This window comes from Squalius cephalus (genome assembly GCF_949319135.1).
Source record: "Squalius cephalus genome assembly, chromosome: 9".
NCBI lineage: Eukaryota > Metazoa > Chordata > Actinopteri > Cypriniformes > Leuciscidae > Squalius > Squalius cephalus.
In genome coordinates, this window is record NC_137130.1 from 28,275,589 (window position 1) to 28,301,803 (window position 26,215).

The following is a 26,215-nucleotide window of genomic DNA, read 5'->3' on the forward strand; positions in this document are numbered from 1 at the left end:
TTTTGATCATATTTATGTTAAAGGTCATTTTGGATTTTATTGTCAATTATTAGGTTTATTTATGTACATTTATTTGAAATCCATTTCCCTTAGGAGTGTTAATTGGTTTGACCCCTGGCATAGAAGTGGTTTATTCTGTCTGAAGTTAGTTTGAAGTTAGTTCTGGAAAGGTTAGTTCTGATGTTTATGTTTTATGTAAAAATAATAATAATATATATATATATATATATATATATATATATATATATATATATATATATGGAAAATCAAATGAATGTTATATATAAATCTGTATATAAATTTACAGTACACTATAAATCCCTATAGTAAAATGTCACCTACTGCACCGCAATCACTGAAATACATTTAAAATGAAATTCCTGAATACAAAGGATGCATAAAAATTAGAAAGATTTATTACAGTATGGTCAAAATATGTTAGTTGTCATAGAAATTATTGCTGATCATTACAAAGATAAATAAATGTTTAGTTTAATATCTACTACAGCAGCATTTCAAGGCACTTTCTTAGTATATAGACAATTCCTTTTTATTATTTAATAGACATTTATATATATATATATATATATATATATATATATTTAATAGACTTTTTTTTTCTCAAACTTGGCCTGACTGGGCTTGTACAATCATTCTGATGAAATAATAGGACTAAAGGATTAAATGATGTTTAAGTATAAAATAGACTGAATCAAATCAAAAGTTAGACATAACACTGATATGTTAAATACATTTTCTTAATGTAAATAAATCATTATAAATGCTTAATTCAGACGGACACATGCATAATCAGATTAAAGTAAAATACTAATAATGGATGGATAGTCACATTATGGCTGGAATGAGAACATAATAACATATGGTCACATGTTAGTTTTTGGATGCACTTCCTGCATTAATGCACTATGAGGTACCAGAAGTCACAGTTTCAATTCTAAGAGCATTATTGTAGTTATAAAATAATCTATAACACTACAGCATAAAAATATGAGCCGTCCAGCATCCACAGTGTGACTGTAAACTCTGGCTGTTAAACATATGACATTCATATTGTCTATTACATCATATTGTCTAGTACATCATATTGTCTAGTACATCATATTGTCTGGTACAGAATGTAAGAGTAAAGCACTACATTACAACAGCATTCAAAACTATGGCAGGATCCTCAATGTCTGCTTTACTCTGGACCATCCGCAACTCAAGCTGAGCAGGACTGGGCTTTCGATCAGGACCGGCCACCTCTGAGAGACGAACCAAGGTAAGGGATGAGTTACATGAACATCATAGAGTACGAGTACTAATAATATGCCCAAAAGTTCAGCTACCAAATGTTGTCACTCACACATTCTCAGAAGCACTTTGCATTATCTGGTCTGGTACATTTGGTCTTACCTTTTGCGTAAGTAATTGTCCTCTTAATGACATGGTGCATGACGGAAATTGTCTTTTCACAGGCTGTCTGTCAAAAACACATGGAAAAAAATCAAAAATAAATAAAATAGTTATACTTCAACAAAACCTAAAGTTTGAACACTTTTTTTTAAAGTAGCACTTATTTAGGACATGAGTGGCCCTGAAGTATTTGCACACTTACAGTAGGCCATGTATTTTTAAGGGTTGCTTAATTCACCACTGACACAATGGGCTTTCAAATAAAACTTGGCTGCCTATTTGGTAGAAAGGCTATTTATTTATTTTCAATTCGTCTTTCCTGACCAAGGCAAGTTTATTTATACAGCACATTTCATACACAATGCATGCCAGTATGAACTAGGAAAAAAATAGGTACATTTTTTTCCCATGACTAGGAAAAAAATAGGTTGAAATAGCTTCCCTTTTGCCAAATAAGTTGGAAAACATCAACACCCATAATGCACTGCGCATGTTGCCATCCAAAGCCACTCCCAGTCTGCTTCTATTGGATAGGCTTGACCAGAGTCAAATACCGCCTTTCTTGAGAAGTAAATACAAACTTTGTCACAATAAAAGCTTGTATTGTTGCTAAGTGCAAGAATTCAAAGAGTAAACGCTTAGCGGGAGCGAGTTTCCAGTGAAGGATAAAGAGCGTTGTAGGCAGTGGTTAAAGGCTGCAAAGAATCATAAATATGAAGAAAATGCAGATAAAAATCTGAAAGATGTCAACATTTAAAGCTGAATGAATACAAACAGTGTTTTAGGCCAAACAGTGGGGTGAAAACTGAAAAAAAACTGCCATTCCATTTTCTTCCACTCCCAGCATCTTCTGCCCATCCGCCTGAAGCAAAAAGTCATTGCATTCAGGAAAGAAAGCTGTTGTAGTTACTATGGTAAATGGACTGCATTTATATAGCGCTTTCACAGACCTATGGCCACCAAAGCGCTTTACATAGCCTCATAGCCTTTATACTATAGTGCTGTATAAAGAGTATACAAAGTGTGATACAATTTTCAGTGATAAACCTACTGTTTGGTAATAACCCACTGTTGATCTGACTATCCGTGGGCCGAGATACAAAAATGCGGAAGTACAATCTCTATTTTTCACGAAAGCACTGTTGTTTTTTGTGTCATCAGGCGAACTTTTGCTGACAAGTAAACAAGAATTTCTCAACCCAGGTAACAGAAAAAGAGTAAACATTAGCTATGTTTCCATCCAAAGTTGCGAATTTAACTTGCGCGCAAAATGAGAAAAATCACAAAAAACATTTACGAACAAAGCAAATTTCTATCCAGCAAAATAGTTACTTCCTGATAAACTGCTGCATATTACGAAAATTACTATATATAGGGGCTTCTCCTACTTTTCTTACAGTGATAGCCTACTATAAGAAAAGTAGGAGAAGTCCCAATATGTAGTATTATTCGTAATTACTTTCGTCTCAGAGCGCGCAGACGAAACGCTATAAACGTGTTATCTTGCTTTCGGAGGCGGATGCTGCTGTTTGGGAACGCAGTTGGGAACGCAGAACGCAGAGTTCTGGAAGGTAATTATACTGAACCACTTTGACAACGGACTTTAAGCGTTTCAGAATGACCAAAACAGCATTTCAGATGCAGTGTAACGAGACCGGTCCATTGGTTAGTCCAGTTATGCCGTCTCATCACGCAGTCACATGATTTTTTTAATGCGCATTGAGGGAATTTATTGGGTAAATGTGTTTCCATCATAATTTATGCGCATGTTTTCTTAGCGGATAAAAAATGTATCCGACTCAAACGAGTGCATATGATTTTTATGCGCATTTTGAGAATTTATGCACATCTTGGTGTTTCCATCTAGCAGTTTTTGATGCGATATCCCAAAATGTGCATAAAATCTGTGGATGGAAACAGCTAATGTTCATTTACATATACACTACTGACATTCTAACAATACAAAGCAGGTTGAAAATTGGCAAACTTACAATTTAAGGGACAAAATTGTAACCACAGTATATAATGTGCTGAAGCAAACTGCTTTGTTCTTACTCTTGAGAACACAACTATAAATAGTGTGCCATCATCTTGTTTACCTTCAGATCATTTGGATGGAGGTGTGTCCACGCTAGCAGCATCGCAGCAAACAGGTCTCCTGTTCCCACAAACACAGCATCTACCCTGGGGATGTCCATACGGATCTGTTGGGTCACCATGGTACCATCTGCTCTCGCTGAGAAACAACATATGTCATATAATATATGATACTGAGTATATAATTAAACTCACAACTGGGATGGAAACCATACACAGTCAGGTACCCCCGCCCACCCACTACATGAAGCACTGTGAATGACAATCAAATGCATGTTATGAAATAAACGTAAAATATATTGTTTATATGTTTAATCAACATATTTAAATCAATAGCTTTCTTCTTCAATTTTCATTTGATTGTCATTCGCAATGCCTCTTGGGATTGTAGTTCTCTCCCTCATTAAGTACTGTACACAGTCTTGTGCATTTGTCTTGTCTGAATTTTAGCACAAATTGAAATATTTTTAATCAAAGTTTGTAATGTTGCTATACAACTTGTAGCTCATTCAAGAGTTATTTCAAATGCATCATTCTTAACTAGTAGTTTCTGTCAAAGGGTTTTATCGGTATTTAAAGGTAAATATAACTTTATTATAGTAAGTGTGATCACAGATGTGGGTTTAACTTCCTCTTAAGGTGATGATACACAGGGCAACTTTTTGAGCAATGTTGCTGGGCAATGTTGCCGTCAACGTCAACTGAATTATCCAGATAGAAATTTGTTGCCCATTCTCAATGGGAAAGTGCCCAAGCAACAATCACTCAGCTACATTGCCCAGCAACATTGCTCAAAAGGTTGCCCTGTGTATCCTCACCTTTACAACAGCTTTAAAACGGCTCATTCTACTATACAACTATCAGCTTTTTTAAACAGAGACAAGCTGCAAGGCGTGACCTTTGAACATGCAAAATGAGGCAACTGAATTCTGAAATAGAATAACTGCAACTTACCAAGCCCAGACAATGAGTGATGATGAAAAGTATGAGGCAAGCATTGCAAGAGCTTTAATAGTTTCACTGCACTGGGTTTAAGTCAAACTGTGTGTGGTGGGACAATAAAACAAAATCACCTCTTTTCTGGCTCCCCAGGGCGACCAGATACTGATCCCCCAGAGGAGAGGGCAGGTCAGAGCTGGTGATGACCACTGTGTCTGGACCCATCGAATGCAGCAGGTTCATCACCTGAAATACAAGACAACAGTTACACTTTCCGTTTCAGCAGGGTCTGTAGTTTGAGTTCCATTCATTACAGCTACAGTTATTACAAGTTAAGCCCAATTGTGGCGTAATGTTGCTATAACGCAAAAAAATAATTTCCATTTAATTTTCTCTTCTTCTTTAAAAAGCATAAATCTGGATTACAGTGAGGCATTTATAAATGAAAGTTAATGGTGCCAATCTCTAAATGTTAAAATACTCATTAGCTGGGTTTCCATCCAAACGTGAAGCCAATCTTTTCAAAGTTCGCAAAAAAAAGAAGAAAAAAACAAATGCGAATTAGGTGCGTTTCCATCAAGTTGTTTGAGTGGATGACGATGGTATTAGTAACCTAGTAACCAACAGTAAATAAAACACCATCAGCAGAAACAGCCGATTAGTCACGTGGATTTAATGTTCGCTACATCAGAATTTATTCGGTAAATGCGCTTCCACCTCCCATTATTCGCATTAACTCTTTTTCACACAAGTCAAAAACCACCTCAACTGTGCATAAAAACATGTTTGCAAATTAAAGGATTTATTTTTTTAAGGAACTCATTTTTTTGATGCGATACTTCAAAATCGTAGTCGTTTCCATACGAAATCTGTGTGATCTGGAATTTCGTGTGCAGGCGAAAAGTTCGTAAGCAGGTTTCGCTCATTTTCAGGTTGGTCACGTGAATTTGCTGCGCTGCTTGTTTTAAAAGTGACTTCTATGTGAGCTGTACATCTAAAAGTTATACAAAGCTACGCTACTAACAACAAAAAAACACTTTTTTTGCCCGCAAAATTTCTCTAAAATATTACGTTTACAATTCAAATAAAACAAGTTTTAACAAAATTGATTTTATAAAATTTTTAAAAAAATAATAATAATTTTTGGTTTTCAAATACTCCAAAAATTGGCCACATTTCACTTTTATTGTAATCATGACCTTTCTTTTTGCTTCTTTTTATGTTTGATTGGTTTTTGTGGTAAACAAACATTATGCCATAAATGCTGGAAGGATAAATATTCCTTTAGGCAATGTCATTACTGTATATTACAGCGACAGCTGTGCGTGGCGACAGCAGATACAGTACAACAGTACAGATACAGATCCCAGCACTGTTATAAGATAAAAAAAAACAGAATTCTAAGGAAACCACTAGGCAAATTTAGATTAGATGAGCAGAGCTAACTGCTTCGTAAAGAGAACAGCTGATAGAAACTCACTTCAATGGCATCTTTTTCTGAACTTATGCTTCTACCAGTGAGGAGTCTGTGAGGGAAAAAAATTATATAAAATATTTACATGCGTTGTTCATTATGACGCACACCCATGAATAAAGCATGGAAATTATACAAACTGCAACTTGGTGGCTATTTGCCTTTTACAATGGTCACAAGAGACCCATGTGACGCATACTGATAGCAGATGCTCAGACCACAGCATCTAGGAGTACACAATAGGGTCATTGATTTCTACACACATACACAATAGGCCTTTATCTCATTTCCAAGTTTCGGGAACGTTCGAAATCGCCACTTCCGGTGGTTACTTAGTTACCTTTAGATGAAAAGTAAAATCGCGATATATAGACCAGTGTCTGTCAATATTAAACCACATAAAGACTATTTAAATAGGAATCATGCATGTTCTGCGTGTCTCTGTGAATGAATGGCACAGACGCGAGGCACGCATGACACTCGCGATGTTTTCAGCCTATTTCAACACAGCCGCTCTGAGAGTCACTTCAGCAGCATTTTAGCTTCATTTGAGAAAAACTATCATCATATCATAAAACACAGAGAGATGGCACAGCAACCCGTCAAAGGTCTACACGGCAACCTGTCAAAATAAAAGTTTGGTTTAACCTTTGAAGAAAGTTTTGCTTAAATCATTACATTTTAAATAATTGGTTATAACAATTTAATTAAACCATTAAAATGGAATCAAGAAAACAAATAAAAAAAGAAACTTTTGGGAGATGCGAGAGCGAAGTAGTCCAGTGATAATTAACAGGCAGCCATGGTGAACGCAATAACCGGAAGACACAGTAACTTACACTGCTTCAGCGATCTTTCGCAGCTACTTCCGGCGTTCTATTGTGATGCGATAAAGGCCTATAAATCAGCATAACAGAACACTTACTCTGCTTCAAACTGATTGGGAGTGATTATGTCAGCGGCTGGCACTACTTTGTCCCTGTAGATGGGCACCAGGTTCTCAGGAACATACTTGAAATAAACAGGAAGAAATTTAACCATAACTTGCTAAATAAGGGGTTTTATTTTTGACTAGGAAAGTACAATGCAAATATTGTAGGGATTTTTTATATATATATATATATATATATATATGCTTACCATAGCCCCATTATCACCCAGCACTGGATCACACACTTGGTAGGCAGGAAAGAAAAACAGCAATGAACATAATACACTGTGTAACACATGTCAGTGAGCATATATTCTAATTATATCATGTTTGACTCATTACAGTAAAATCCCTAGCAGTCCATTTAGTCTTACTGAGTGAGCTATATTAACTATATAATCTATTAACTGCTGTACGAACTTGCCACTGCCAAAAGATACACAGACACACTGATGTGAGCATGTAAGATCTGCTGCTACTGCATAAATATATGTAAATCCAGTAGCAGATCTAGGCAGGTGGAGCTGTGGGAGGTGGAGGGTTTCAGATGAAATCTGATGCAGGACAAGCGTACAATGAACACTGAACCAGACTATTTAAATGTTAGGAAAGTAATCTACAGTAATTGGCTGTAGAGGCCACTCAGTGTGTGCCATGCCATGTAGTAAATGATGTGATTGCTAGCCAACTGCATGTAAAGGGCCTATCAGTCTGCACCAATCTAGAGTTTCATGACTTGCATTATCTTACATGAACTAACAATGAGCAATATATTTTTACAGCACTTATTCTTCTTTGTTAATGTTTGTTAATAAAAATACAATGGTTTATTGTTTGTTCATGTTGGTTCACAGTGCTAATGTTAAAAGACAAATCTTTGATTTTAAAACATATTAGTAAATGTTGAAATTACCACTAAGATTGAAAAATACTGTAAAAGTATTGTTCATTGTTAGTTCATCTTAACTAATGTTAACAAATAAAACTTTATTGTAAAGTGTTACCACTTTATTATATACACTAGGGCTGTCACGATTCCTCGTAAAAATTCAAGTACTCGATTTTTTAAAAACCCTTGATTGCACTTCACCTGTGTCGATTACCCGGCAAAATACCGGAAGTGGCGCATTCGACAGACGAGAATCCATGAACCGCATTATTAGCCCGTTTTCTAAGGCTGCGTGATGTATCCATTTAAAAATCCAATAGCATAGTGCTATTGTGAATTCTCAAAGGCTGCGATTCAATTAAACAAATATATGCGCTGCAGGTTTAAAGTCCCCGTGAACCGGAAGTTGCAAACAACTTTTCTCCAGTGTTGTGACGTATTTCCCAGTGAAAAGGAATATTGAACTGAGGGCAGGGTTTTACTCTAGCGCTCCTCCTCTCCATCTCTGCTCATAACAGACTAACGGTTTGAGGGGAGTGGTTAAGCGTTTCCCAACCCAAGTCGTCAAACCTACATCATCAGAGAAGGAACGCCATTCCAGACTGGAAGTAACTTTTCAGACTTTGATTAAAGATTACGCTGGCAAACAATTTTTTTCTGTGTATTAACTTTTTTCTGTGTATTAACTTGTAATACAGAGTGACTCCGTTCACACTGCTATACTATACTCGTTGGTACACTAAAAACTGTCAGTGGCAATGTCGTTTTCAACTGATTCACATCATTAAAACTTTAAGTCACACAAACAACACAAGCGGCTAGTGAAAAAAGACTGACTGTATGACAATTTCATGTAAGCAGAATATCGCTAAACGCCAGCGCATGTTTGTTTTCAGATCATCAGTGCTTTCCCACTGTGAAGAGAGAGCGCGAGCACAGGGTTGCCAGATTGCACAGTTTAAGTAAAACACCAGAAAATGTAAGAGAAAAGCTCTTTTTGCAGGATTTAAGCTCTGGCAACCACAAAAATCAAAGCTAGTGGGAAGTTGTTATCCATGCTGGATATTGAAAATTTCAAATAAAAAAGAGTTTTCAGGATAAATAACACGCAAGCCAATATCGCAATGATTATTCATAGAGAAAAGCAGATATCGCGATTAAAATACGATTAATCGTGCAGCCCTAATTTTAAAGGTATAGCGGAGGATTTTCTTTTTCCGGGTGGATCATCAAGACTATTGGTCCTCCTAAGTGTCAATCATTCTGGTGATATGTTTACGTAAGGCCGTCGTACGTGCTCGTGCACACGATTCACATGATGGCATGCGCTCAAAACACAGGGTGGGCTTCCCACTGATGCCTCAGTCGCGAAGTTTCTACTTGACAGGTAAAGTTTGGCATGCTATTTGGAGAAATCCGTTTAAAATCACTGCTAGTAAAAGTTAAAGAGATAGTTCACTTTGAAATTAAATTTTGGTATGTTTTAGCTTACCTGAAGGGCATCCAAGATGTAGGTGTCTTTTTTTCCGCAGTAGTTTCAATTTTGATATTTTTAGGACAAACCGTTCTTGTCTGACAGTCATATCATGCAGGTCTATGGTCACTGTCTCAAAGAGCATGCACAGAGTCCAAATTAAACAATTCCCCATCGTCCAAATTAAACAATTCCCCATCGTAAGTACACACTGATGGCCTAAGACACGAAACGAGCAGTTTGTGTGAGAAAACGAACAGTATTTATATAGTTTTTACCTCTTATAACACAGCCACGTCCAAGTGATCTGAGGGCGCGGGCGCTTCCTGGTGTGAGACATGTGCGCAGACTGATGCATAGATATATACACTAGAGGTCGCCTTTGCTACGGCAGTTCATTGGAACAAATGTCTTTAAAGGGCACCTATTATGCCCCTTTTTAGAAGATGTAATATTGGTCTTGGGTGTCCCCAGAATGCATTTGTGAAGTTTCAGCACAAAATACCCCACAGTTAATTTATTATAACCATTTGAAAATGTCATTTTTGGGGCCTGTTTTAAAAAGAGCTGTTTTGTCGTGTACCACTTTAAATGTAAATGAGCTGCATATCCCCGCCCTGCTGCTGGACCTAGATGATGACGAGACTCCAGCACAGAATAAACACGAATGAGAATGGACTAAACGTCTCGGAATGGTTATTTGATACATTTATGTACTTACAAAGTTTTAATCGCGTCCCTTTTGCCATTATGGATGTGCAACACACACACACACACACACACACACACACACACACACACGCGCGAACTGTGATAACGTTCGCGCAATTTTTTGAAACTACACACACACACACACACACACACACACACACTACTGTGATAACGTTTGCTAAGTACAAACGAATTTTTTAATTTATTTCTTATGGGGAGGGAGATAGACGTTTAGCCTACTGTCTATGGAGATAGAGCAGACCTTAATTTATTTACATTTGTAAATGCTGCAAAAAAATGCCTACGTGACATAAAACTGTCTGACGTTGTTTGTTGAGACATCCTATGACGACGACAATAAATAGCTTTAGACGCATTTGTTGTTGAACTGGCTGACATCGATTGAAATGACTATTTGCTCAAAAATCATAAAATACACTTACTTCTTCTGGAGGTGACGTTGGATCGCGAACTGTAGGCAACGAACCACACTCTAGGATTAATTTTGACCCTCGTTCACTAAACAGTCAGTCAGAAAATGAATCTCGTATTTAGGAAGTTTAAGTGGCGCCTTTTCTTCATAAATAAAATCCATCCGCTGTGTTTTCAGTGGCTCTGATGTCAGTGAAGACTAGTATGTCCATTCTTACATCCCACAACACACTTCTTAGGAGACATTACCGGCTGTCGTTGATGGAGGATGCAGATCACCGAGGGCGGGGTCTATGCCAAAACCAGATGTCAATCAAACCACGTCGGTGGGGCTTAGCTCATTTCTACGTCACAATGAGGGAAATCTAGAACAGGGTGTTCTGAGACAGTGCTTATGATTTATTGAGATAGTAAAAAAACTACTGGGTGGATTTTTATCATTCTAGGGTGGTTTTGCTCACACACTGCCAACACACATTTATGTTCAAACACCATGTAAAAGTGAATTTTGCATAATAGGTGCCCTTTAATGCGACATCTAGTGTATATATATCTATGCACCAGTCTGCGTACACGTCACACAGCAGGAAGCGCCCGCGCCCTCAGATCACTTGGACGTGGGTGTGTTACAAGAGGTAAAAACTATATAAATACTGTTCGTTTTCTCACACAAACCGCTCGTTTCGTGTCTTAGGCCATCAGTGTGTACTTACGATGGGGAATTGTTTAATTTGGACGATGGGGAATTGTTTTAATTTGGACTCTGTGCATGTTCTTTGAGACCGTGACCATAGACCTGCATGATATGACTGTCAGACAAGAACGGTTTGACCTAAAAATATTAAAATTGAAACTACTGCGGAAAAAAAGACACCTACATCTTGGATGCCCTTCAGGTAAGCTAAAACATACCAAAATTTAATTTCAAAGTGAACTATCCCTTTAATGTAAGCTATGATTAGCTCGTGCATACGTTTAATAGGCGTTCCCTCTCGGGAGCAGGTAGAGTGTTGCACATGTGCATTTTTTCAAAAAGTGGAGAGGGCGGTTCTTTTCTAAAATTCGGGAAAATCCTCCGCTATACCTTTAAGTCATTTGAAAAGCTCTTACTCGCCTTAGGTCTATTTATATTACTACACAAAAAAAATCTGGTTACTCGATTAATCATCAAAATAATCGTCTGATTACTCGATTACCAAAATAATCGTTAGCGACCCTACAGCCCTAATATACACACCATACACAAGGCTTGGGTTTGCCCTCTTCAGCTCCTGTACAATGTTGACCACCGTTTCCAAAAAGGAATCATCCCTAGAGTACCCTGAAAGAAAAAAAAACATAGATGAAACCAAATGACCAAAAGTGATTAATTAAATTTAAATTATGAAATGTAATGTCCATTTTTTATGAAATGTAATGCCCCCCCCCCCCCCCCCAACCCTCCCAACCCTCCCAACCCTTCCTAAAATAACTGACAGGAAGCAAGCATTTCTGATTGGATACTTCGAGTCATTTAAAAACAGGATGTTGACATGAGGGCACATGATGACTAAACAAAACAAAAACAGACTGGAAAAAGTTTGTCTGGCAAATCTTTATCTGAAGTGGCATGAACATTGTAGTATAGGGGTCCATTTGTGGCACTCAGTCATTTCAGAAATCAATAGGTCAAGTGAGAATTAGGCAATAAATTATGGCCAAATGGATAAATGGCTAAAAAATAAATATTAATATAATTGATTGATAATAAGTCATTGATTTTATACAAAAACAAATATAAATGAAATAAAACTGCAGCAGACCAATTAAAAATGTATTTAACATGCACTTCTGCTGCATCCCTAGACATAATCATGAATGTAATTACAGTTATAAACCAAGTTATGTACTTTTAATGAGCTTGGACATACATAATCCTATTTAAACCAGTCTGGGGTAGTCCTGTGTCTGACAGTAATTGAATAATGTACATCAGTTATTAAATACCAGCAGACACAATAACAGGAGGAAAGACCTGTACCTGTGAGCACATAGTCGTAATGGTTCACGTTGTTGAGCTTGATCCCCTCGTACAGGACATGTAATTCGTCCGCAGTCATCACTTGCCCTTTCCAGTGCTCATATCCTGGCAAGAGAAAGACTTTTTTATAGGCATACTTCAAGTAGCCTAGCCTGTGTCATATAAAACTGAAATTCATGCTTTAGTAATAAGGTACGAGATGCTGTGCCATATTTTATTTTATAAACATCAATGACACAGACAACAGCAGGAATATTAGGCCGCTGTCACTTAAAGATACCGTACCATACCGTACGGATCACGGATCAACTGTGATCCGTTGCACCCCTAATAATTAATGAACAAATTTATCATCATGATTGCTATCTGACCAGAGATGGAGGAAAATCCTACTCAGTAAGTAACCTTGTCCCTGTCCCCAAAATTATTGCTTCCCTCCACGTTTTCTGGTGCGTATCGTTTATTTTTACCATGCATGTGCACCAGTTATGTGAACCCCTGAATATACGGTTCACGTCCTGTCTGGACTATCATAACTATGAGATTGTGAATTATAAAATTATAGATTCACATACTTGTAGAACTCGTAATTACAACTTGTAAACACTGAATTTTTTTGAGAGCTCCGAACTTGTTCAGACTACCTGACCGTTACAACGTCACGTGGAAATAGGGCTGGGCGATAAAACGATAACGATAATTATTGCGATATAATTTTCCTCGATAAAACGATTACAAGAGTTGAAAATGAAAATGAAAAATGTTACATTTGTTTGTTTTTTTCATCGGAATGGTATGAAACTTGGTAAAGGTTTTGGCACTTGCCATGTAAACACCCAAAAAAAATCATGGACATGATTCGAACAGGTTAAATGGTCCTGAAAAAAATTGTCACACTTCTGTTCCTCACGTCAAAAATTACCGCATTGGAAATTGATGGGAGATGAATTTCATCTAGTGAAAACTTTTGGTACTGCGACCAAACAAAATCTTACTGAAAGCTAATTTTTTGAGATATCAGGCTCAAATTCTGAACACAACTTGTTTAGATGTATGGCTTTGATTTTCTTACAGTTTTAGAGTAAAACATGTTTTTGAAAATATATATTTCATATAAAAATTTAAAATAGCATTTTTCAATAAATGTAAAAACTTTTAAGTATTTTGCTGTAACCTTTTTTCAGTAACTTCTTTTAAGTTCACTTTTTAAAACTTTTTTCACTTCAGCAATAATCTGCCAAGTGTCGTCTTGAAAAAGAGATCAAAACTTAAGTCTGTGCTCTAAAGCATTCAAGATTTACGACAGTTTAAGTTGGACATTTCATTTTCAGGTCTATGCTCAAAAAGTGAATAAATGGATTATAAATACAGCGTAAATATTATTTTGTACCATAAAATAATCTAAAAATACAAAATATTAAATAAAAAACATTATCGAACTAAAATATATTCATTTTATTGAAATAAAAAAAAATATCCGTCATTTTTGACCGACACGCGAAGAGCACCAGAGTGAAACAGTGCTGACAAACAGGAGAAACATTGCTTCTGATACAGTCAGAAGGCTTTTCAATCTACAAATCGCCATCATTTACCAAGGATTTTATTTTCCAAGTTTGATGGTCCACATTTTGCCCTTTAGGGGTACAATGGCTTGTCACTGGGGCTGTACCCTCAAGGGTACAATATTGTACCTTAACTCTTAAAAGAAACGGTACATATATGTACGTTTTAATGCTTTTTGACCCTCAAAAAGGTACATATATGTACCTTGAGGTCCAATAATAAGCCCTATGAGGTACGTTAGTGTAGATTGTACCTTGGGGGACAGAAATGGACTCCTAACCCTATTTCTGACAGTGTTTAACTTCAAATAAATGCGGATAAAACCATGAGATTATGTATGACCCTGACAAAATTTGATTTAAAACAGCTTTTTAGCACAACTAAAAGGTTTAAATTATATGCTTTGAGCACACGCTGAAAGCACAGAAACCTTCAAAGACTAACTATATAGCGGAGAAATATTAACCTCTATAATTAACTACCTATAGAGGCGACAGGTGACAGTTCAAAGGGTGTCTAATGGGCCCAACGGCTCCTCACAGGCGCCAACCTGCCCCTTAAACAAACATTTGATCATTGACAGGATATAACCGAGCAAACTGCTAGACCGCAAATCTATTTTAAAATGCATTACACCTTGAATCAAATGAGCTGACGTAGTATTTCCATTGTCAGTTAAAACAGGATGTTTGTAGAGGGCACATGATGGCTGAAACAATAAATAAAACACTGGCAAGTCTGTATTATCTGCTGTGGCGTGAACATTGTAATAGGGGGTTCATTTGTGCCACTCAGTCATTTGAAAAAAATCAATAAATCAATTGACAAATAAAACAAGTAAGCAAAAAAATATGGTCATGTGGATAAATAGATAAATTAAGTGATTTATTTGACACAAAGAAAAATTACATTAAAATCATATAATTATATAAAAATGCTACTCCATATTAAACATATTACTACACTACCCATAGTTTCTACATTAAGAATTAGATTGCACATTATATATTTTTTATTTTGTATTAAATTAATTATAAACTAATTAATTTGTCTATTTAGCATTATGTTTACATTCATTTATACATTTCTCAATTGATTCATTGATTTCTCACTGGAATGGCTGACTTCTCCGGCGATTATTATGTTTCATTTCACTTCGGATGAAATTAATTGGTGAAGATGTCATGATGGAATAGTTTAGGACATCTGTGTACTTGTAACTATAAGAACATGAATAAATGTGAGACTCGTGATCACTTCATCAGTGCAACAATGCACAACATTTTATTTTACATGCATAACCTCCTGTTTCCGGTCCAATCGCCAAAATAGTGCTCTGTTTCTCTTAGGCAATCTTCTTCATATGATACTATCATGTGATTCTGAATCTGAATGCTCTACAATGAACTCTCTTTTACTTTTCTTTTCAATACTGCAGTGTTCAAACTGAGTCACTTAACAAGGGGATTAGTAACGATAGTTTTTTTGTTTTGTTTTTTGCTTCGTTCTCACGACATTTAACTCTGAAGACAAATTAATGTACAAAATACCAGATATCTCTGTGACTTTGGGGAAGAAAGAGAAGGCTTAAATGCACTATGTGAGAAATTAGGTGTGACCTGTAAGGAGTATGGGAATAGCATGAGATCGTAACCCTGAATTGTGGGAGGACTGATTTAGATTCCTGCTCACAAACAAGAATGTCGCAGGGTGGAACAAATGTTGCACAGCATGAGCCACCAGAGCATGAGAAAGCCCTTTTAAACCCATGGCTCTTAGCAACACACCCTCAAAAGAATTGGCTACATAATCACAGCAAACATGTTAAAATGTCAAAAGGATATCTAGGAACATGATAAAGGACCATAGCAATAAAAAGTTACTACTCTGAGAAAAAAACAAAGTGCACACGAATTGTAGACCGGTTTTAACTCTTTTAAACCATTCAATGCCCTCTTTTCTGTTTACCCTCATTTGAAATGACCAATTCACTGACCTAGTTAATGAATGAATGAGTGGATTTCAGTGGTGCAGGGATTGAGCTCCACACCTCTCCCTCATATCTGTCACAGACTATAATGGATTGAATGAGTTATTATTAATGAATCAACTATCGTTATTGAACGAATAAGTGTTTAGAAAAAAACTTGGTTAATTGAATAATTCAATGACTTTTATATCAGTTACTTTTGAATAAATTCAGCTGAATAAATGATTCAAAATCTCACAATAAAAACAGTCACAAGCTCCTCCGGTCTCCTTTTACTATGACCTCTGCTATCTCTCTCTCTCCTCACTTCCTCTCTGCGGTCTCTGGATCCGTCTCCCACTTCTCTCAAACAACAGACACTCTTTGTTCCATACACTCAGCCTTGATAATACACTCCCCTCCCCTCCAGCTAAAGTAACTGAACAAGAATTAGGTGAAAAGTCACTTTCCACTCCCCTCTGCTGGAACAAGCCGCCAACTCCACCTGAACTGTTGAGAACATCACATCTTCCAAGATGAACCTCTTCTGCAAGCACTCAACCACCCCACAACCCTTAAAGGGTTCTATCTCTTTAAATTGTAAATGTAAAAAACTTTCTTGAATCAGTATATTGAATGAATCAGTTGAATGAATGATTCACACCCTGCGTCTCAATGTCCATACCATCCATCCTAAACAGTATGTGAGATTGAAATAAGTGTGTCCCAAAGCATAGTATGTTAAAAAGTGTATGTCAGAAGTCCCCGGATGGTCTACTATTTCCGCTGGATTTTCAAAGTCTGGATCCGTGCTCACTATAAAGGCTTATATTGCCCACAGCTCATTGCGCTTTGGAGGAGGAACTACAAACACGAGTAAAAAGTGTTAAAAAACTACAAAACATGGTGGATATGCGCGACCAACGGTAAGAGGTTTAGATAAAGGTTTGAGTCAGGCCAGTTTATTGTGACAAGATGCGACAGAGATCATCCATTAAAGACGCAATTGTATGACGTGATATTATGTCCCAAAGCTTGTCTACTTTTTGTTACACACTCAAAAGTATCTACTTTTTCTTCACAAAAAGAGTACATACTTTTAGGGCATAATATAAGTAGGCAAATTGAGACGCAGCAATAGTCTCACTTATTAAAAAATCTCTTGTTGCCCCCTACTGGTGTAACAATATAATCTGCAATAAGAGCAGATGAAAAATCCCCAACACTAATACACAAACTGACAGTACATTGTTTGTATGGTTCATTTAATTTTAAGTACTTTAGTTTTTTCAAGTACTGGTTGTGTGGTACCTTTAAATCAAGATTAAAAAAGTAACAAACCACCACCTGTTTTGCATTTCTGCGTACATTCAACATAACAGGAAAAAAGCTGGGGAAAATCCCATACTGAGCTTTGCTTCACTGAAAGGAAAATAATACTGGCACATGCTGTGAAACACAAAAGCTGAGCTTTAACCAGTGACATGATGAAAGCATTTGCACACCAAGAAGGTTAAACAGTACCAAGATAAACTCACCCAGATATAACTGATTACATTTTCTTACTCTTTCTTTTAAACATTAACATATTAAATCGTGCTTTAGCAAACCTTTTATATATGATTTAACAATCATTTATATATATATAATAAGTAATTAGTAATGCTTCATCAAAATCAATTCTGAACAACTAATTTGAACTTCAGCCTTGATTGCGTAATGATGGGAACAATGCAACAGTGATTAGGTTGTTGACATGACATTTCATGCCATTTCAGCAGAGTCCTGCATTGTGACAATCTATTATTAACCGTAAACTATTTTATACACGTCTTTAATCATCATTTGTCATTAACATATAATTTGAGCTAAAACTTAAACTGAAAAATAAATGTCAGAATGTCTTAGCATTTGGTCTGTCCTTCTTTTGCTTTAATGGAAGCAGCAGTTATTATTTACCTGTGTGATTGGAGAACTGCACAGAGTTTATAGTGTCCACTTCAAAGCCCAGCACCTATTACAGCAATGACAGGTTACGACAACATGTTTTACATACTGACATGCATTGTAGTGGGAAACTAAGGCAGTTTTTATTGTTGTAATGGCTGTGGATGCAAATGAGCTTGCAAATTAGTTGCATAACAACTACGTTAAAACTGTAAATGTCGCTGCAGGCATCTAATGCACTGCAAAAGCTACTGCTTCTTACCTGCAAAGGAAACGATGCAGATTTGTTTCCCACATATCCTCTGACAACATGACTTTGAACTGACAGAACTCTGCAGTCCATGCTTTATGCTTATGACGTTAGCTTAAATCAAAACACAGCTAGCTTTTAATATTCTCATTAAAATGTCACAATACCCTGAAGAAGAGAAAGCGATCAACCGTAGTAGATACAACAAAAGCACACTTCAGTAAAGACAGACATTCAACAGCTTTTACTGCGCAGTGCATATGAATGGACGCTTTCCGCTTCTTCTTTCAGGCGACTGCCGAGGACACCTAAAAGCTTGCACCTCGCAGAGCGTTGACTAGAATTGACCAATCGTGTCAAAGTAAGATTGTCAGTGTAAAAAAAAGAAAAGACAAAAAGAATGTCAGCGTTCCAAGATCATTAAAGCATCTTTGGTTCATGTTAATGCAGGTGTAAAGCACTGCCTTTAAAAAAGGTTTAATAAAGTTACTTAGTGCTGTTTGCTTTGCAACGACGATATATGATCACGCTTTTAATAGACTAAATAAACGTCAGAGCATGTATCTAATAAATTAGTCAGTGTTATATGGTTGACCAGAATTATGAATTTAAGAATCGGCACACTTTCACTTCTTCAGTGTGAGTTTGAAATAAGTTGGTCACACTCCACATGAAGAGAATAATTACATACAGTTCAAATAAATTCAACAAACACGCTTAGTATCAAAACCTTTTGTAATTTTTATTATCCGTTCCAAAATAAGCCACATTTGAAAATAAAAAAAATTGCAAAGTAGCCTATCACTCAAAGTCACAGACTGTTCAGTCATGAATAGTCAATTTGTAGGCTAAGTTAAAGTGTTGAATGCTGTTGAGTCACTGTGAGTTCTTTCTGGAATTTTCCTGTGATTTTTGATTTATAAACATTTTATAAAAGTTTGCATAAAATGAAAATTCACCTGTCTATTTTCTAAATGCAAGTTACAGATCTTATTGTGAACGAATCATTCATGGTTATGTTTTATTTAATTTTTTTTACATTTTTGACAGTCATTTTTAATCAAAATATCATAACTGGAGCTTCCAGTGAAAATGACAGACATCTTTTTGATGACTCTTTGATGACTTTGTAACTTTAGGAGTACAGCAAAAACCAAGTTCCCACAAAACTACACAATCCCGCAGCGTCCGCTTTCTATGATGGTCAGAGCTAATATTGACACAACCTGAGATATGAGGCATATCATTTTCTTCCCAACGATTTAGACATTTTGTGCTTTCAGAGAACATAGAGCACATACGTCAGAACCTGCTGTCTGAGGCCTCCGATTCATAAACAAAGAAACTGACTTATCATCACCCACTTTAATCTTGTCTTATTGGAAGCATCATCACACATTAATCTCACAATCCAGTGGACAAAGACATTCCATAGTCCCACACAAGAAGCACTGTTAACTCAATGTAATCTGTTGCTGTTTCCTTTGTCTTAAATTACACTTTTTTTTCTATTATGGTATATCAGTCCATCCATACAGTAAAGACATTTGCATTATTAGTCCTGGACCTGCATGCTAATAAAGTTAAAGTCATCAATATCTTAAATGGAGACCAAACTGAGGCATCACCCCTTGAGGGCCTTCATACAATTACAACACTTCATGCCTGTGACAACATCACAATGCATGAATGAGAAGATATCACTAGTGATAATGCAGAAGATTTTCTTATGTAGTCATGTACACGTACGCAAAATTGTATCTGCGTGGGTTTGTTCATTTAGTGAAGGTATCAGAGCAGAAGATATATGTTTAAAGGATGGAGATAGGACGAGTGGAGGCACACTGACCCTGTAGTGAAGTATGTTTACACTGACTGGAGGACACAATGTTCATCTAGCTTCACATCGGAAGAGGCTCTATATATCAGCAGTCAGCCGCAGCACTGGTGATTTCAGGAAGGAAACTGGGCCTCAGAGACGCTATCACAGGTGCCACTGCAGGCTGACAGCATGTCAAAGCGCTTCACCTGGAGGCCATATGGGTATTTGTGGACCTGATGCCCTTGTCATGGATTTCCATTGCATGCTTTTATGCTTTATATCAGTTATATTGTCAGTTTGTGTAAGCTGCAACTGCACAGATGAAGAAACCCATTTGTCAGGTGATCAGGCGGGCCGCTTGAGAAACATGTGGCTGCTCTCAATGAGGGATGCAAAGAGGAGAGAGAAAGGTAAGATCTCTGGCTTAGTGCATGAGAAAAAAACACATTTTGAGAAAATGGCCTGTAAAGATATGTATTGATGCGAATAGATTAAAGGTGTCTATTTTGGATCTTTCTACTTGTCTGAAAGAAGAACCTCTCTTGGTACATTTGTTCTGTTTTTAAGCAACTGATCTTGTTATATATAGACATGCATGTAAGGAAGTCTAGTATACAGCTGTCCTTCGTTCAGCTGTCAGAACACATATGTCATCTGTGCAGCTCTGTGTTGAAACTCATTATTATAAAAAGTATCATAAAGATGGCCTACTCTTAGTCTGCTATTTGTAATTAAAAAATCATGAAGTACTGGGATGCCTGGCCTGTACACTCACACACATTATTTATGACACAAAATAAAGTGTCATGTGACATACAGTAATACCGCAGTGGTTCTCAAACTTTTTGACTCCAAGGCCCTTGGACTTTTCCAGTTGTTTTACTGGACAATGATTAATGTTAAAGGAATAAAGTTCTGTCATCATTTAAATGCTTTATTTACAGGTGATATGGTCAAAATGTGTTTTGTGTCATAGTTGGTACTACATCATGTATTTTATTTCATACTCAACATATTTATAATCAACATTGCATAAAATGGAATTCTATCTTACTAACTGAATACTGTGTAGTACGCACTGTATTTTTAAGTAGGTAACACAAAATTGACAGTAAACAATATGCTACATTGTTTCACAAATCGGAAAATGCAGAAAGTCGTCCAGGTATTCAGTGCATATACAGAAACTCTCATATTGTGCAGAGGATGCATAACATATACAGTCACTGTACATACTCATTAATGCAAATATCTAATCAGCCAATCACATTGCAGCAACTCAATTTAGGCTAGACATGGTCAAGACGATCTGCTGAAGTTCAGACTGAATGGGGAAGAAAGGTGATTTAAGTGACTTTGAATGTGGCATGGTTGTTGATGCTAGACCAAGCGTGCCGCACAAGCCCTGAAAAGTGAAGCCAAAACGTCTCGATCGCCCCCCGGTGACTGGTCCTAGTATAGGTCATAAGCCCCGCCTCCCCGTGTTATTCAACGGGACGTGAGACCAACTAAACAATTAAATTACACTTCAAATATCTTTTTTCCAAAGGTGGTTTCTTTCATTTGCTGTCATTTTTATCACGCTGATGTAAGTTCAAGTGTCTGTTTCAAAAATAAGTTGGTTTTTAGTTAGTTACGTGATGCGGTGGTGTAACGTCATGATTGACAGCTGTGATTGACAGGTTCTCGAGCGAAGTAGTCACTGAAGCACCAACGGACATTTTTTTCGGGATCTTCGGAGGACTGAGGAGATTGTATTTACTTTATTTTAACAAGCCTCTTGTCGTACTGCAATCAATTTTTAAAAAGTGTGCAGAATCCACTCTCCCTGAGTGCGTTCTGCGAGAGTGAGGGCGGAGCGTTGATTTCGCGGCTTTACTTCCTGCTCACTACTGCGCAGGTCTGGTCCCGAGATCGCTACTGCGCAGACTCAAGATCCAATATGTCAGCGCCATATCGGGACTCTGGCGGCTTCAGTTCTCATCAATGGAAGAGAGCGAAGGGGCGTCGTCCATCTTTTTTTACAGTCTATGTGCTAGACGGGCTGGTCTGAGTATTTCCAACCTGATCTCACGGGAAAACGTACAAATTCTACGAGGTGGCTAATTCGATTTTTGCAAAATCGTACATATTTTTCGAACTGCCCAATTCGTATGAATTCATATGAATGACCTACCCCTGACCCCGCCCCTAAACCTACCCATCACGTGGGTTTAGACAAATCGTACAAATTCGTACGAATTAGCCAACTTTTTATCATTCGTACGAATTCGTACGAATTGGTCGTGAGATAGTGTTGGTATTTCAGGAACTGCTGATCGACTAAGATTTTCATGCACAAACATCTGAGAATGGTCCGAAAACGTTAAAAATATCAGTGAGCGCCAGTTCTGTGAGTGAAAAGGTCTTGTTGATGCCAGAGGTCAGAGGAGAATGGCCAGACTGGTTCCAACTGATTTAAAAGCAACAGCAACTCAAATAACCACTCGATACAACCGAGGTCTGCAGAAGAGCATCTCTGAACGCACAACCTTAGAGCTGAATCAAGCTGAAATCATACTGATTAACTCGAAGAGAAATGACGTGTTACAGTGACAAATTCAGTCTGCAGAATTCATGCACAGGATCTTCAGTATGCCTCAGATCCTGTCTAGCTGACAGTAATCAAACACACAAGGACAGATCTCTGACGCATAGCCTACTGATTATACATGAGCTGTGTGTGTTGGCAAGGGAGTTATTTGTACAAAATGATTTGCATGTAATCATTACCGTTCTTTTTTTTTTTCGCCCCGGGAGTTTCCACAATTATTTATTTCTGTTGTATACATCCACCCAAAGGCTAATGTGGAAAATGCCTCGGATATTTTATGTAAAGTGGTACACCGGCTTCAAAGCATCTCCCCTGATGCACCTAATATTGTGATGGGAGATTTTAATCATTGTAAAATGAAGACATCACTTATACATTTTGAACAATATGTGGACTGTCCTACCAGATATGGAAAATGTTTGGATCTTTGTTATGGGTCTATTAAGGGGGCATATAAGTCGTCATTAAGAGCCCCTTTGGGCAAGTCTGACCATCATGTTGTTTATCTAGCCCCTACTTATAAACCTGTTTTAAAAAGGGAAAAAACAGAAAAGAAATTAGTTCCTGTTTGGTCTGAAGACTCAATTCAAGAGTTGATGGGATGCTTTGAATGTACTGATTGGGACTTGTTCAAATACGAATGTACTGACTTAGACGATCTTACTGAAACTGTGACTAGCTATATTGAATTTTGTGAAGACTTGGTAATTCATAAAAAAGCATGTATAGTTTTTCCAAACAATAAGCCTTGGATTACTAAACAAGTTAAAAATTCTATTAACTTAAGGAATATTTATTTTAAACAAGGCGATAGTATTCGGTACAAAGAGGCCAATAAACAAGTTAGAAATGAGGTGAAATTAGCAAAATTGCGGTACAAGGAAAAGATAGAAACTATGTTTACAAATGGAAAGTCTCATGTAGCTTGGGACGGAGTGAAGTCTATTATCGGAACTAAACAGAAGAGAAAATGTATTAGTTTTGGAGGGAAATCTGATTATGAATTAGCAGATGCTTTTAATTCGTTTTATGTACGTTTTGACAATCATGATTTTTCAAGAGAATTGTCTGAATATAGGGGAAATTCTGTGACTCAGAACACTCCTGTTAAAATTCAAATTAATGAGGCTGATGTACGTAGCTGTTTTAGTCAGGTCAAGGTTAGAAAGAGTCCAGGCCCTGACCACATTGGTGGTAGGTTGTTGAAAAACTGTGCAGAGCAGCTTTCAGGGATTTATTCATTTATTTTTAATGAATCATTAAAATTTTCTAAGGTCCCTCGTTTATGGAAAGATGCCATTGTGGTACCAATTGCGGAAAAAAGAAATTCTTCTTCTCTTAAAGACTACAGGCCTGTTGCATTAACCTCCTTGATTATGAAATCTTTTGAAAAAATAGTAAGGAAGGAGATTTTAACCCTAACACAGTCAGCACTTGATCCTATGCAGTTTGCATATAGATCTGGTAGAGGAGTTGATGATGCCACTTGTACCTTGTTGAATATGATTTTAGGACATTTAGAAGGCAACAAAAGTCATGCACGTTTGCTTTTTATAGATTTTTCTTCTGCTTTTAATTGTGTTCAGCCTCACATTTTGGCAAAGAAATTGATTGATACTTTTAAACTAGATCTAAATACTGTGTGCTGGTTGGTGGATTTTTTAACTAATAGATCCCAAAGAGTACGGGTCAATGGAGTGGTGTCGAATATTTTGATGTCCTCCACGGGTACGCCACAAGGTTGCGTTTTGTCTCCTCTTTTGTTTTCTTTATACACCGATGATTGTCGTAGTGTTTTTAATGGGAGACACATTGTTAAATTTGCGGACGACTCTGTGATTGTGTCTCTTCTCACTGAGTCTGAGCCAGATGTTGGGCCAGTGATCGATAATTTTATTCAATGGTGTGATGATTCATTTTTAAATATTAATGCTTCAAAAACAAAAGAGATGCTTATTGACTTCCGTAAGAAGAGCTCTGCACCTGTGTTGCCTTCTATCATAAAGGGACAGCAGGTAGAAGTAGTCAAACAATATAAATATTTAGGGACTATAATTGACGATAAACTACAATTTGAGGAAAACACCGATATAATTAGAGGAAAAGCTCTTCAGCGTATGTATTTTTTAAGGAAACTTCGACTTTTTAACATGTATGTTATGAAAATGTTTTATACATGCTTCATTGAAGCCATTTTAAGTTTTTCCATCGTCTGCTGGTATGGTAACCTTAATTTAAAGAACAGGAGGAAGCTGACAAGCATTGTGACAATGTGCAGTAAGATAGTGGGGACCGATTTAAGGACTATCTCACAGATTTATGAGTGCAGGACAATTAGGAAGGGCCGGGTAGTGCTTTCTGATGTTACTCATCCATTGTGTGCTGAATTTCAACTCCTTCCTTCAGGGCGGAGATTTAGACTCCCCTTGTGTAAATCAAATAGATATAGAAATTCTTTCATACCGGCGGCAATTAAGTTTTTAAACGATTTTTTGTAATTCAAGGTAATTGATGTGTTGTGTTGTGTTGTGTTGTTAATATGTGTATGTGTATACTACTGCTCCTACTGCTGTCTATACAAAGAATTGCCTTTAAGGACAATAAAGTAAAGTTTAACTTAACTTAAATAAAAAGAAAATAAAGTATCACAAAATCCACCCCTTCAGCAGCCTGATGAACCTCTAACTGTAAATGTCACTCTCTGAGTTTCAGCTGATTTGAGATGTTAATCCTTTTGCTCTTTGAATATCCCAGCAGCCGCGGACAAGTCTAATCCACCTCGAGGTCTCGTCACACATCAGCTCCTGTATTGCCGTGTTGGGATTGGTTTTCACCTACAGATCCTGGCGAACGGGAGTGTGTGGGGCGTTCATGAGCCTTCAGAGTACAGTATGATTTATATGTCTATAACCCTCATAACCCTCAGAGGAACATTTTTCATTCTACACAGAGTTATCTTCTTTATATTGCACCCATTTCTTCTTGAAGTTTTTCTTCATTTTCTGTTTGTCTTTTAGGCTTGCTGAGAGTGTTTGCTATGAGGCCGGGCATAGTGGGTATCCGTGGTGTGAAGAGTGAACTGTATTTGTGCATGAATCATGAAGGAACTGCGCATGGAACGGTGAGAAATGACATCATGGAAACTTGATGGCAAAGCATCATATGTCTCATAATCATATTTAACTCTTATGTCTACAAGAGATAATAGTAATTTAAGCTATTTGAAAGGTATAATCACGATTATTTTCAAGTGCATCCTGAAATAATGAAGCGTTTGCAAAGGCATACATTAACATTTAAATCTCTTCTTTGTTGTAGAGGAAGTTCTCAAATGAATGCCTGTTTGAAGAGCGCATGGAAGAAAATCACTACAACACGTACTCCTCTCTGAGGCACACAGGGTTTTTCCTTGCTCTGTCCCAGCAAGGGAAGCTGAGGAAAGGCAACAGGGTAGGCCGCCACCAGGCCTGCACACACTTTCTTCCTCGCAAACCCTCATCTCGCTAAACTCTCATCTGACACATCATATCTAACTTGCCAGCTACTACATCAACACTTAAACCTATGATGAAGCAGTCACTGGGTGCTGTATAAGTTCATTTCGACAAACATTAAAAGCACCTAAATAGACTTTGTAAACAGCAGTGCTTGTGGTTGAAGTATTCAGGGCTGGACTAATTCTGTG

At 37.1% G+C, this 26,215-nt stretch overlaps 2 protein-coding genes across 2 annotated transcripts; one reads left to right on the forward strand and one right to left on the reverse strand.

The window, feature by feature from the left end:
- Positions 1–611: 611 nt before the first annotated feature.
- pdxka (pyridoxal (pyridoxine, vitamin B6) kinase a) lies at positions 612–18,415 on the reverse strand. The gene is made up of 11 exons (XM_079880918.1): positions 18,128–18,415; positions 17,878–17,932; positions 12,384–12,488; positions 11,601–11,684; positions 7,067–7,101; positions 6,852–6,937; positions 5,933–5,978; positions 4,587–4,698; positions 3,516–3,652; positions 1,417–1,483; positions 612–1,265 (listed from the first exon to the last, which is right to left on the reverse strand). The coding sequence occupies exons 1-11, from the start codon at positions 18,206–18,208 to the stop codon at positions 1,153–1,155; spliced, it is 921 nt and encodes a 306-aa protein (XP_079737044.1). The 5' UTR covers positions 18,209–18,415; the 3' UTR covers positions 612–1,152.
- Positions 18,416–20,304: 1,889 nt separating this feature from the next.
- On the forward strand, positions 20,305–26,194 carry LOC307163953 (fibroblast growth factor 4A-like; the record flags this gene model as incomplete). Its single annotated transcript, XM_079880300.1, has 4 exons — positions 20,305–20,347; positions 25,288–25,419; positions 25,548–25,651; positions 25,849–26,194. 4 exons carry the CDS (start codon positions 20,305–20,307, stop codon positions 26,035–26,037), a joined length of 468 nt encoding a protein of 155 aa, XP_079736426.1. The 3' UTR covers positions 26,038–26,194.
- Positions 26,195–26,215: the final 21 nt, after the last annotated feature.